At 37.5% G+C, this 14,276-nt stretch overlaps 2 protein-coding genes across 3 annotated transcripts in view; one reads left to right on the top strand and one right to left on the bottom strand.

The window, feature by feature from the left end:
- Positions 1–14,276, top strand: part of SESN1 (sestrin 1) — a 113,644-nt gene that overhangs the window by 45,931 nt on the left and 53,437 nt on the right. The window lies entirely within an intron of this gene.
- Positions 5,526–5,983, bottom strand: LOC102163847 (60S ribosomal protein L36a-like). The gene has a single exon (XM_005659372.3). It carries the CDS (start codon positions 5,981–5,983, stop codon positions 5,663–5,665), a length of 321 nt encoding a protein of 106 aa, XP_005659429.1. The 3' UTR covers positions 5,526–5,662.

Below are 14,276 nucleotides of genomic sequence, written 5' to 3'. Positions count from 1 at the left end.
TAACATTTTAAAAGTATTAAAGAAGACCCTTGTTTTCAACATTGGAAAAGGCTTACACTAAAAAATCTAAGTGTACAATGAAGGCTAGGTATACTACTTGAACTAATGTTTGACCTCAACCTAAAAATATACATAAGAAAAAGACCTGAAAGTAAATATATCAGTATGTTAGGAGCTTCTGAGTGGTAGAATTGTGATCACTTTTAATCATTTCACATTTAAATTTACGGATACAGATAAATTTCTACTTTTTTTGCAGCGAAACTATTAGGTTTTTTTTGCTTTTTGTTTTTATTTTTGTTGTTTGTTTTTGCTTTTTAGGGCTGTACCCACGGCATATGGAAGTTCCCAGGCTAGGGGTCAAATTGGAGGTACAGCTGCCAGCCTCCACCATAGCCACAGCAACACCAGATCCCTGACCCACTGAGCGAAGCCAGGGATTGAACCCACACCTCATGGATACTGGTTGGATTCATTTCAGCTGCACCGCAACAGGAACTCCCCAAAATATTAGTTTTATATTAATAAAAGTTATCTTTAAATATTCCTGAAATGTATAGAGGAATAATTTTCATTCACTTATTCAACAATTATTTGTTGAGCAGGTGCTAAGTGCAGACACTATTCTAAGCAAAGAAGATGAAGCTGTAATAAAATAAGCAAAAATCCTTTGTGGAATTTCCATTCTGATATATTGCAGCTACCTGTGACTTAGGTTTGAAACTCCTTTTTCACATCTTTCCTAAAAAACTTATAGATGTCACTTTAGTGATTTATCATTATTGTCCTATATTCAGTTATGGTAAAAAAAAGAAACTAATAATTGCAATTTCTAAATTCTTTGCAATTCTTCAACCCTTCTAATGTTTTTCTTACCTTAAAATCCTATCTTTGACATAATAATAGTCCAGTGTAAAGATGATAAGAGGGACCCAATTTAAACATTCCTTAAAGAGTTACATTTTCTCTCTCAAAGAGTCATTTCATGTAATGTTACTCATTAATACACAACGTTGCAGCTTGTCTAACTCCCTTAATGTTAAAAAAGTTAGGTGATGTGTTAACGTTATCACTGAAGTAGTACCATTATAGTCTGACTCGGTTTAAGTGTTCAGTAAATTAAAAAACTATTAAATCGTTCTAATAAAAGATTCTTTGAAACTTCAGGGAACCCTGCTATTTTGGGAAATGAATGACTGGAAAGTGACTGATCCAAATGACTTTTAAACCATTGTGAAACTAATCTCTGAAATGTGTTCCTCTGTTTCTTAACAGGAGTTAGTTTGTAAATTACTTGTTTAGAACTCAATTTATATTTCTGTGTATAAGTACTTGGTGGTTAGCTTCAAGGATCAGCTCACACAACAAAAGTGTTCAGCCCATTCTTACTTGAAAAGTTATGCTAATTGAACAATTTTTACCATAACAAACTATCACTTATAATATTATTCTTACAGAAATGTATGTTTTGTGGGCTACCTCTCCCCTATCTAAGCAGCAGAAGCTGTGCTTTTCCTTCTTGCCTTTCCTTTCTAGACTGGGATCCAGAGACTGGGAAGAGGGTTTGGAAAAGAAGGGAGGGTAGTGGTGAGTGATTATTTATTGGCCCCAGTATTTTGTTTATTCCACATGCTTACTAAAGGAAGATAGCTCTCTTGGGAAGTTACTCTTCCTGTAATCAACCTGGAAGACAGAGCATTTGCCCTTCTGCTTAGAAACCTTGGTTAAGGATTGTGTAAGTCTGGTGGTGCGATTTGGGAGATGAGGCAGAACTACTGCTGTTTGGCCATTTGTAATGATAGGTTATTTGAAAGTTGGAGACTATTTTGGTATTTTCCCCTCTTAGGAAGTGAATTTTATCAATCTTTTAGACCATTCCAGCTGACTTTATTCCTTCTACAATTTAAAGTCTTATTATTTTTTTAATGTTTAAAGACTTGCCATACTGTCTTTATCCTTTAGCAAGATGGTAAATCTATGACTAATTATACTTCAAATGACTTCTTTATGATTAAAAAAAAAAAATTTGTGTCTTTTCTAGGCTGGGGATGTATTCACTGCTACCTAAAGTGCTGCTGCAGACAGACACCACCTCAGCTCATAGCACAGTTGGTCAGTCCTTGAGCAGCTCCCAGCTGGGCCGGTTATTGCTCTATGTGGACACCTTTCGATTTGAAGTTCCTCCCTTCCAATGGCTGTCTCTATCATGTGATTAGAACAAGGTTATGACATGTCATAAAACCTGTTAAAAATTGAAAAAGTAGTTAAGTCAGATGCCCAGTAAGCAGTTTGGCTTTTTCACTGAATTGGCCAATATTTTAATTTCATATATACAGAGTTTAAAAAAAAAAAATCACTTGCTCCTATCCTTACTATCTTTCATTTATTCTTGTCTTTGCACATTGTATCTTCAGAAGTGTTTTATTTATGGATCATAATTTTAAAGTTTTCTTTTAAAGCTGTTACCCATGTTTCACGCCAAAGTCAGACATGTAGTTTTATGTATGTTCTCTTCACTGGATATTTATGTTTGTTTTGACATTTAATTACTATGATGCAATTTTCTTCTTGAAAAAAAGTTTAAAAGTTCTTATGTAAGTTAACTTCCTTTCAGTTCTATGTTATTGAAATGTGCATGTTAATATACTATATAATTGACTTCAGAGTCATATATCAATAAATATCAATATAGAACACATTAAAATAAATAATGAATATCCATTCTCCTCCCTTTTTTGATACCACCTTTTCCTGCTCTGGTGTGCCAAGACGTTCTCCAAATTTTGCAGAGGTTGTGACTATCATTCACTTATTCATTCACTCATAGATTTCACAGATGTTTGTTGAAAGCCAGCTCCATGCAAAGAAGTGTGCTGAGCAAAAGGGATAGAAATCATATGTCCCAGCCCCTGACCTCAAGTGACTTGCTGTTTAGTGGAGGAAATAGAAAAACAAACAATTAAAATTTTTAAAATACTTGCCCTACTTTTTATAGTTCTCAGCTTTACAATTAGAGTATTATTATAGCATGGGATCTGTGGCTATATGTGAGTAGAGGCTATATGTCAGTGGCAATATGTCAGTTCGACAGGTCATAACTTGAATCTATTGCCTTGCCTTTATTACCTGCATGTTTTGAATTATGTGAGCGGTGATTTGGGTTTTATTTTGTATTTACAGTGTTTGCCCTTAATAATTAATGACCCTCTTTTGGTATACTCCTATTTGTACCTCAACAAATGCAAGTTTCCCTCTTGTCTGCTCTATAGCCCTTTTGGGATACTTAGAAGTTGATTTTCTTTTCATTGATATTACTATTCTTAGCATTTTAAGTTGGAACATATCTTGCCTCATGAACCTTTAAATTATTATTTTAAGTTTCTCCCAGATGAAGTGCTCTCATCTAACGTTTGCTTGGAATTGTGCCACTGCCAGTCCTACACCAGCTGTACCATTGTCTCCAGTATGATTTTTCCGTTGCACCTTGTACTATCTATATATCATCTTCCCTACATAGAACAAATACAGCATATCTTCCTGAAATTTAAAATGGAATGAGGGGAATACAGAGGAGACATCTCTTAGTAAGAGATAGTTAATTTAACTGGTAGGTAATTTAAAACATTATTTTAGAATAATAAGAAGCATGGCCAAATTAGGGACTAAGATAGAGAATTTGACACAAATAATTCTGCTGCTTTAGGCCAGCTACTCTTGGGCTGGTCACCACTTTGTTTCCTATGGAAGGAGTTCTCTCCCCTCAAAGATTACAAATGCCTCAAGGAAAATTTTGAGAGGCCCTTCCTATCTGATCTTGTAAGCATGTTAATGTCAAAAGGAGAGGCTAGAGAAGCTGGCTGCCCTTTAAGAGCATAGAGCCTTATTTCTTCTGTTATTGCTGCATTTTAACATCTGTCCTTTAGAAGTAGTGCCACTGCTTTGTTGACTAAATCCAGTGGAGCAATACTGATGGTGCAGATCTCAAGTTGAATGGCAAAGTAAGTGAAGGGATGTCTGTGATAAACTCCTACACTACCTATAAGCAGGACCAGTTAGGTCCTTTGTGGAACTTGGAAGACAAAAGATTAAGGGAGGCCCATTTATGAAGGACAGTCTCCTTGTCACAGTCTCAATGAATTTTAAAAGTACTTCATCAGATACTTTTTAATAAAGTAGTTGACTGACAGTGTTGTGCCAATTTCTGCTATACAGCAAAGTGACTCAATCACTCACACACACACACACACACACACACACACTCTCTCTCTCTCTCTCTCTCTCCCTTTCTTATATTACATTCCATCATGTTATGTCCCAAGATACTGGATATAGTTCCTTGTGCTATTCAGTAGGACATCATTGCTTATCCATTCTAAATATAATAGTTTGCATGTCTACTAACCCCAAACTCCCAGTTCATCCCACTCCCTCCCCTTCCCCCTTGGCAACCACAAGTCTGTTCTCTATGTCTGTCAGTCTTTTGCTGTTTTGTAGGTAGGTTCATCTGTGCCATATTTCAGATTCCTTATAAGTGATGTCATGTGGTATTTGTATTTCTCTTTCTGATTTATTTCATTTAGTATGATAATCTCTAAGTGCATCCCTGTTGCTGCAAATGGCATTATTTTGCTCTTTTTTATGGCTGAGTAGTATTCTATCGTGTATATGTACCACATTTTCTTAGTCCATTCATCTCTTGATGGACATTGTTGTTTTCACGTCTTGGCTATTGTAAATAATGCTGCAGGGAACACAGGGGTGCATGTATCTTTTTTTTTTTTCTTTTTAGTGTCATATCATGGTATATGGAGGTTCCCAGGCTAGGGGGTCAAATTGGAGCTGTAGCCACCAGCTTACGCCACAGCCACAGCAACGTGGGATTGGAGCTGCATCCACAACCTACACCGCAGCTTGTGGCAATTCCAGATCCTTAACCCACTGAGCGAGGGCAGGGGTCAAACCTATATCTTCATGGATACTAGTCAGGTTCTTAATCTGCTGAGCCACAATGGGAACTCCTGTATCTTTTTGGATTGTAGTTTTGTTGGGAAATATGCCAAGGAGTGAGATTGCTGGATCATATGGTAGTTTTATATTTAGTTTTCTTAGGAACCTACATACTATCTTCCATAGCAGTCTTACCAATTTACATTCCCACCAACAGTGTAGGAGGGTTCCCTTTTCTCTAAACCCTCTCCAGCATTTGTTATTTGTAGACTTATTAATGATGGCCATTCTGACTGGTGTGAAGTGGTATCTCATTGTAGTTTTGATTTGCATTTCTCTAATGGTTAGAGATGTTGAGCATTATTTCATGTGCCTGCTGGCCATCTGTATGTCTTCTTTGGAGAAATGTCTACTTAGGTCTTTTGCCCATTTTTCGATCGGGTTGTTTATTTTTTTGTTGATGATTTGTATGAGTCGTTTGTATATTTTGGAGATTGTATCCTTTGCAACTATTTTCCCCCACTCTGTAGGTTGTCTTTTTGTTGTATTTATGGTTTCCTTTGCTGTGCAAAAGCTTGTAAGTTTGATGAGGTCTGATTTGTTTATTTTTGTTTTTATTTCTATTGCCTTAGAGACTGATCTAAGAAAGAAGCATCAGATTTTTTTTTAAAACAATCTCAACATTTTTTTTGTCTTCATAATAAAAGTATGAAGCTCAGAACTGGATCACTTGGCCTTTTCTCTTTTTATCTCCTCCCAGCTCAAAATGCTTGCATCTCTTAATAGCCAGCATTCTCTTAGATGTGCAGTTGGGCTCAATGCATTCCAGCCTCAGCACAATCTTCTTTGTAGTTTTAGCCTTTATCTGGAAAATCAGCTTAGTCTGCCTACCATAGTCACTCTGCTTCCTGTCATAATGCCACTTTGCCTGGGCACACAGTGAATCCTTGCCCTTCTTGTATTGTGTCACTTTGCAGGGTTGGTGCTTGCCATACTTCTTACTGAAAGTCTGGTGTGTTTTAGGAATATTCACCATGTTTGCAAGAGCACTGTCGGCACAGAAAGAAAGAACAGATTTTTTACACCTTATATTTATAGCATTTTTTTACTTATGTTCCACCGTGAGTGAATTAACTGAATGTTGAGGCATTGGTTTTTCTCTTAGAGCAAGCAATGAGATATACTTTTCTTTTAATACATACAGATTCAAAATCACATTCCTAACATTTAGAGTTCTTCCATATCATGCTTTTGTTTATTTATAAAACACTTATTGAGTATTTACTCTATGCACTGGGGAAACAGATAAGGCAAAGGCTTCACTCTCAGAGAGCTCACAGACAGTTGGGGGAGGTGGGCAGGAGAAAAGCAGTTGTAATGCATAGTGACAGGTGCTCTGAAGGAAGGTCAGCTCATCCAAGAAGATGACCTGATGGGGTAAGGCCTGAGGTTGTATTGTGGTGTGAAGATGTGCTCGACTCTGGAAGTATGTGGGTGGAAGAAGAGGCTTTGGATGGTTGGAAGTGAGGAGACACAGGTAGGGAATGGTCAGGGAAGGCTCTGTAGAAGATTATAGCCTCAACTGGCTCCTGAAGCCTGACTGAAGAGTAGCTAGTTAAGGAAGTGGGAGATCGGGTTCTCTAGTCAGAGAGCTTAGTGTGTTCAAGAACACAGAGTCATGAGAGTTACCATGTTTGAGTTGAACTCAGTATGATTGGAGAGATTCAGAAGGGAATTATATGTCATTTGAAAAATCTGGTTTCTTTTTGAATGTTAAAGGGAACCTATGAAGGCTTATAACATCATCAGACCTGTGATTTAGAAAGACTGCTCCACAGTGTGGAGACTAGGCAGGAAGTTTGCACAGACAATGAGACAAAGAAGAGGCTGTTGCTATAATTCAGAAAAGAAATGGACAGGGACCAAATTAATGGGTTTGGGATTAAGGGTAAGGGGATAGACTTGACAGTTTTTGGGATATGGAATATTCAAGACTTTGCAAGACATTAGCAGAGAGTCAGAGCAGCCTAGGGAAGGACTGGTTGATTTCTGCATAGGAAAATCGGATGTATTGTGAGGCCATCATGGGGATAGAGGTTAGAATATAAGAGGTGGTAGGTAGCACAGAGGGATGGGTGGGGGGAAAGTGATGAATTTGGCTTTTAATTTATTGGGTTGGAGTTGGCCGTAGGATATCAAGGGGTAGCTGGATAAATGGGCCTCACATTCAGGAGAAAGGATGAGATGTAATTACAGCCTTGATTAGCATTCATTGTTGAAATTATGCAGGAGTGAAATCATCCAGGTATACATTAAGAAGGCTGAAAGATGGATGAAACATTGAAGAACATCTATTTATAAGAAAACAGCAGAGGAAGAGGAATCATTAAGGAGATTAATGTCGAGTGGCCAGAAATAGAGGATAGAACCTGAAAGAGGATGTTATATCCCAAATATTAAGGGAGGGGAGATTTCAGAAAAGGATTGGTCAACTTTGTCAATTGTAGAAGAAAGACAAGACCTGTATGATATCAATACCTGAACTGGAGGTAGTAGAAGACAGCAATGAGACAGCGTCTGATAGATCAGAGAAGAGGAAAACCCTGAAATAACCAAAAGATTTTTCATGGAAATTATGGCAGACCAATTTTCAAACAGTAGCTGAAATTAGGAGGAATTTTGCCTATTCCAAAAATGAGTGAATGCAAGATATCCACTGTAAGAAGAACTGAAGAGACTAGAGCAGTACAGCTTTTATGAATTCTTAAAACCAACCTGTGACTTTTTTCTAAAACAGGGTCCATGTTAAGAAACAGTTGCTGGGAGTGGAATAAAAATTGAGCAAAATAGGGACAACAGAGATGAAAGGAAAAGTTTATGAGAGAGGAGAATGGACCCCCAAAAATTTCAGAATGTAAGCTGTCACAGTTTTGAACACTACACAAAAACAATAGAAAAGAGAATTCTGTGAAGTTAGAAAATCTTCCCTGACCTATATTATTCAAAAACTTCAAGAAAGCTAATTTCACATAAAAAAGATCAAGATACAAAATTATAATAGAAGGAGTTCCTGTCATGGCTCAGTGGTAACAAACCCGACTAGTATCCATGAGGATGTGCATTCAGTTCCTGGCCCCGCTCAGTGGGTTAAGGATCCAGCGCTGCCGTGAACTATGGTGTAGGTTGCAGACACAGCTTGGATCTGGTGTTGCTATGGCCATGTAGTGTAGGCTGTGTCTTAGGCTGGCAGCTAAAGTTCCAATTCGTCCACAGCCTGGGCATAACTTCCCTATGCTGTGGGTGCGGCCCTAAAAAGACAAAAAAGGAGGAAAAAACCCCACAAAATTATAATAGAGAATATGGAGTTGAATATTATCTCTATAGACAGTGAAAGCGTGTTTGAAAGAGTCAAATGCTGTAACCTACTATTTAAAAACAAGATACTAGGAAATGATTAATAAAAGAAGGGAAAATAAAAATAATAAAAGTCAAAAGTGAGGTAATTTGGAGTTCCTATTGAGGTGCAGCAGATACAAATCTGACTAGGAACCATGAGGTTGTGAGTTCAATCCCTGGCCTCACTCAGTGGGTTAAGGATCTGGCATCACTGTGAGCTGTGGGGTAGGTCGCAGATAATGGCTCAGATCTGGTGTTGCTATGGATGTGGTGTAGGCTGGCAACTAGAGCTCCAATTAGACCCCTAGCCTGGGAACCTCCATATCCCACAGGTGTGGCCCTAAAAAGACAAAAAAAAAAAAAAAAAGGTGAGGTAATTTAACTGCAAAAAGTAGAAGTAAAGAAAAAAAATAATTTTAAGAGATATATTAAACTAGGAGAAACATAAGTCAAAATAAATACTAACCGTAAGAGAAATAGAAGGTGAAAAGTAAGAAAAGTTGTAGAAGAGAAGAAAAAAAATTTTAAGTATTTTTGAAAAGTGATAGATAATAAGGATAAAGAGCCAATATATAGACAATAAAAGCCACTGAAAAATCACAGCAAGGGAACAAAATGAATTCTAAAAATTACAGTTCAAGAAAACTTTCGAAATTAAAAAAAGAAACAAACTACATATTGAAGTAATATATTGCGTGCCTAAGAATATTAGCCCAGAATGACCACTGCCAAGACATTGTCATAGTAACTTAAAAGGGAAAATTAGACTGTCATTAGACTTTTCAATAGCAATACCAGAATAAAATAGAGCAGCATATTTAAAATACTCCAGGAAAGAAAGTGAGCCAGTGATTTTCTAACTTTCAAGTATAAACAACAAACTGTTATCAATATGTCAGAGCTCAGAAAATCTCTTTCTGATGACCACTTCTTATAGAATCTACTTAAGAATGAGCTTCAGACTCGGGATGACCAAAGAGATATCAACGAGGTGTGCATATCACAGTTGGGCCCTCTTAGCAGACAGAGCAAGGAAATATATATGTGTATACTAACCTGTATATATGCAGAGATGTATAAATATTTCTTTATGTAACCATCTCTATCTATGTTAAGCTAAACTTGAGTTTGTAGTGTTGTTTCTAACTCTAATCCTTTACCACCTGAATCATTCTAGATTTCTCCCCAAATCTGTAAATTCTCCCCCTAACAGTAGGAAATCTGGCTCACACCATTCACAATCCATTTACTTCAATTTTAGCATATATGTATAGCAATATAGAGTTGTTAACCCACACCCATGTGGAAAAAAACTTAACCAGCGAGAGTAGAGTGCTCGCATACAATTCCTTTCGCTTTAGTCTTGTAGACTACTCATTTTCAAAGTTACTTAGATCACACAGTTTTCCATTACCCCTTTCAGGTACATTTGTAATTCAAGTTAGATTCTTTTGTCACAGTCTGCATTCTTTCCTGGAACCCACCTCTCAACCCTCTAGATGGTTTTTAAAAACATTGCTTTACTTTTTGTTGTGGAGGTTCTTTGGATTTTCACAAATGCATAATGTCATATATCTACCATTGCAGGGTCATACACGGTAATTTTAGCACCTGAAAAAAATCCCTATGCTTCATCTATCCAATCTTCTCTTCCTCCACATCTTGGCAACCATCGGTCTTTGTAGTGTCTCTATAGTTTTCCCTTTTTATTCCTTTTCTTCTGCTTGCTTCTCAGCTTACATTGATCTTCTTTCTCCAGGTCCTTGAGGTAGTAACTTAAATTATTTTTTGAAAATTTCCTTTGTCGTATTATATATATATAGTGTTATAAGTTTTTCTCTCACCACTGCTTTGGCTGTCTCACAAATTTTGGTAAGTTGTATTTTCATTTTCTTTAATTTCAGTCTATTTTAAAATTTTCTTTGAGGTGTTCTCTTTTACCTAAGAATGCTTTGCAAGTGAATTTGTTTATTTTCCAAGTTTCCATTTTCTTGTTATCTTTGCGATATTTATTCCTAGTTTGATTTTATTGTGATCAGAGGACACACTTGGTATTGTTTCAGTTCTTTTAAATTTGCTCAGATTCATTTTATAGCCATAATATGATTAATTTTGGTTTATATTCCTTGGCATGTGAAAAAAATGTATATTCTATCCTTGGGTGGAATGTTCTGTAAATGTAGATCCTGTTGTTGATGGCAGTGTTGAGTTTGTTCTACTCTGCTGATTTGCTGTCCATCACTTGTTGAGAGAAGGATGTTTATCTCCAGCTACAACTGTGGATTTGTCTATTTTTCCTTTTAGTTCTACCAGGTTTTGCTCTATATATTTTGCATCTCTCTTTAGAGCATGGCATATTTGGATTACTCTCTCTTCGTGCTGAATTGATCCTTTTATGATGAGATGATGTCTCTCTTTATCTCTGGTAATTTTCTCTGTCTTTGGTAATTTGCTCTAAAGTCAATTGTCTTAGGATTATAAATATAGACATTCCTGGGGTTTTTCTTGGATGGGGGAAAATGTGGTAAGGTACACATAAAATTTGCCGTCATAAACATTTTCAAGTGTTCAAGTTCAGCAACATTAAGTACATTCACATTGTTGTGCTACCATAACAGCCATCTATCCGTGGAACTTCTTGCTTTGTTTTGATTGATGTTTACTGATGTGTCTTTTTCTAAACTTCCACTTTCAATTTGCCTATGTTGCTGTATTTGAATAAGTGTCTTGTAGACAGCATATAGTTGGGTCATGTTTCTAAATCCACTCTGCTGATCTCTGTCTTTTAATTGGTATATTAAACCATTTACATCATATAATTATGTATGGGGTTACACCCATGTTATATGTCAGGTCTTAAACCTGCCATTTTATTTTTGTTTTCTGTTTGTTCCTTTAGTTGTTCTTTTTACTTCCTTTTTACTACCTTTGTGTGGGTTTGTTGACTTTTTTTAGAGTTCTATTTTGATTTATCTATAGGGTTTTTTCCTTGAGTGTTTGCTCTATGTAGGCCATTATAGGTTTTATATATATATAGTTTATTGCAGTCTACTGGTGCCATCATTTTACTAGTTTGAATGAATCGTAAAAATTTTACCCCCCTTATATCCTTTTGTTCATATCCATTTATGGTATAATTGTCTCAAATATTCTCTCTGTATCCATTTAGTACCACATCAGACAATGTTAAAATTTTTGCTTCAACTGTCAAACATGATTTAGAAAACTCAGAGAAAGAAGACCTGTTGATTTACCTATATTTTTGCTTACTATATTCTTCTTTCATGATATTCTGGGGTTCTTTTATTGTTTCCTGTCTGTTTAATAATTAATTTATCTATTCTTCGGGTTGGTCTTCTGCCAACAAATTCTTTTGTTGCCTTTTATCTGAGAATATTTTGGTTTTCACCTTCTTTTTTAATATTTATTTATTTATTTATTTTTTGCTTTTTAGGGCCACTCCCACAGCATGTAGAGGTTCCCAGGCCAGGGGTCGAATCAGAGCTACAGCTGCTGGCCACAACAGCACAGGATCTTAGCCACATCTGTGACCTAAACCACAGCCGAAGGCAATGTTGAATCCCCAACCCACTGAGCTAGGCCAGGGATCATACCTGCAACCTCATGGTTACTAGTTGGATTCGTTTCCACTGTACCACAATGGAAACTCCTCCTCTTTTTTTTAAATGGCCACATCTGTGGCATGTAGAAGTTCCCAGGCCAGGGACTGAATCCAAGCCACCACTGCAACTGCCTTACAGCTGCAGCAATGCCAGATTGATAACCCACTGTGCCGGGCCAGGGATCAAATCCACACTGCCTCAGAGATGTTGGATCCCTAACCTTCTGTGCCACAGTGGGAACTCCTCCCCCAATTCTTGATGGATACTTTCACTAGATATAGAATTTGGGGTTGACAGGTTTTTTCTTTCAACACTTGAAAAATGTGCAACTTCCTTCTGGTGTCTGTGGTTTCTAATGAGAAATCTATCCTTCAAATTATTTTTCCCTGCAGGTAAAGTGTCATTTCTCTCTTGGTGCTTTCAAGATTTTTTCCTTTGTCTTTATTTTTCAGAAGGGACTATGATGTGTCTTGGTGTTGGGTTTATCCTGTTGGAGTTTACTCAACTTTAATTTGTAGGCTTATATCTTTTGCCAGTTTGGGAAGTTTTCAGCCATTATTTTTCAGTTGCTTTTTCAGTCCTGCAGTCTTTGCTCTTTCCTTTTGAGATTCCAGTGGCACAAATGTTAGATTTTTGTTATCGACCCCATGGGTCTAGAGGCTGTTTTTTGTCAGTCTCTTTTCTCTCTGTTGCATGATTGTGTAATTTTATTGTTCTGTGTTTTAGTTTACTGATTCCTCTCTCTACTCCATTTTGTGGTTGAATATGTCCCTTGAGTTTTGTATTTCAGTTATATTTTTCAGTCCTAAAATTTCCATTATGTGGTTTTCCTCTATAATATATTTCTCATCTGAGACTATATATATATGTGTGTGTGTGTGTGTGTGTGTGTGTGTGTGTATAGTATTTTTAGGGCCACAGCATATGGAGGCTCCCAGGCTAGGGGTCTGATCAGAGCTACAGCTGCTGGCCTACACAACAGCCACAGCAACATGGGATCTGAATCGCATTTGTGACCTATACCACAGCTCATGGCAACACTGGATCCTTAACTGACTGAGCAAGGCCAGGGATCAAACCTGCATCTTCATGGATACTAGTCAGGTTCATTAACTACTGAGCCACAATGGGAACTCCAAGGCTTTATATATTTCATTTTCAAGTGTATATATTGCTATTGAAGAATTTTTATGATGGCTGCTTTAAAATAATTCTGTCATGGCACAGTGGAAACGAATCCAACTAGGAACCATGAGGTTGCAGGTTTGATCCTTGGCCTTGCTCAGCAGGTTAAGGATCTGGCATTGCTGTGAGCTGTGGTGTAGGTCGCAGACATGGCTTGGATCTGGCTTTGCTGTGCCTGTGGCATAGGCCAGCAGCTATAGCTCTGATTTGACCTCTAGCCTTGGAGCCTCCATATGCCACAGGTATGGCCCTAAAAAGACAAAAATATTCTAATGTTTTTGTCATCTGAGTGTTGACATTTACTGATTGTTTTTTTCATTCCATTTAAGATCTTCATGATCCTTGGTATGAGAAATAATTTTCAATTAAAACCTGTGCATTTGGGTATTATGTTATGATATTCTGGGTCTTATTTAAGTATTCTGTTTTAGTTGGTTTTGTCCAATATTTCTTTAGTAGGAAGAGGAACAAGCACTGCCTTCCCTATAAGGTGGAGATAGAAATAGTTTCCTCATTTGGCTTCCATCAGCACTCAAGCTGAGGGGTGAGAGGAATTCTTTGTTGTACACATTTCAGCTTCTCTGATGGTACCTTCCTGACTGGAAGGAGTAGGAGTGCTTTGCTACTGCTCCCATGACACCACAAGTTAGAGGTGGCCTCATTACCACTGGGCCACGTTAAGTCCTGACTCTTCCCTAGGCTTCCTCTGACACCAACCCAGCAGGGAAGGGGGAATGTTCATTACTTCTGGTGTGAGTGAATGCCCAGGATTTCCGCATGGTATCCTTCACTGACATTGCCAGTCATGAGGAGGGAAGTGCATTATTGCCCAGTGAGGATGAAAGCCCCAGCTCTACCCGCCCTTCTCTCACTACCCTGACAGAGCGTTTAGGGTACCTTGTACATCTGGGCGAGAGTACAAGTCTACTCTCCCCATTTTAGCCTTTGCTGGTGTGGCTGAGAATAGGGCCACAGTTTTGTTGTGGTAGTGGTGGTGGTGGTTGACTGCAGAGGAGTGGTTTTTGTTTAATAATGTTCTGTCTTGCTAGGTGGTCCTTTTCCTGGTCCTTTGGCTATTGAAACCAGACTTTTCTATTTCTCATCTATAATAATTGATCTAAAACA

The sequence above is a fragment of the Sus scrofa genome, chromosome 1, assembly GCF_000003025.6.
Source record: "Sus scrofa isolate TJ Tabasco breed Duroc chromosome 1, Sscrofa11.1, whole genome shotgun sequence".
In the NCBI taxonomy this organism is placed as follows: Eukaryota; Metazoa; Chordata; class Mammalia; order Artiodactyla; family Suidae; genus Sus; species Sus scrofa.
Note: the sequence above shows the minus strand (reverse complement) of the source record. Positions and strands in the feature narration are given on the sequence as shown.

Excerpts from the sequence above, each read along its gene's own strand:
- LOC102163847 (XM_005659372.3), bottom strand. The coding sequence starts at position 5,983 with ATGGTGAATATTCCTAAAACACACCAGACTTTCAGTAAGAAGTATGGC.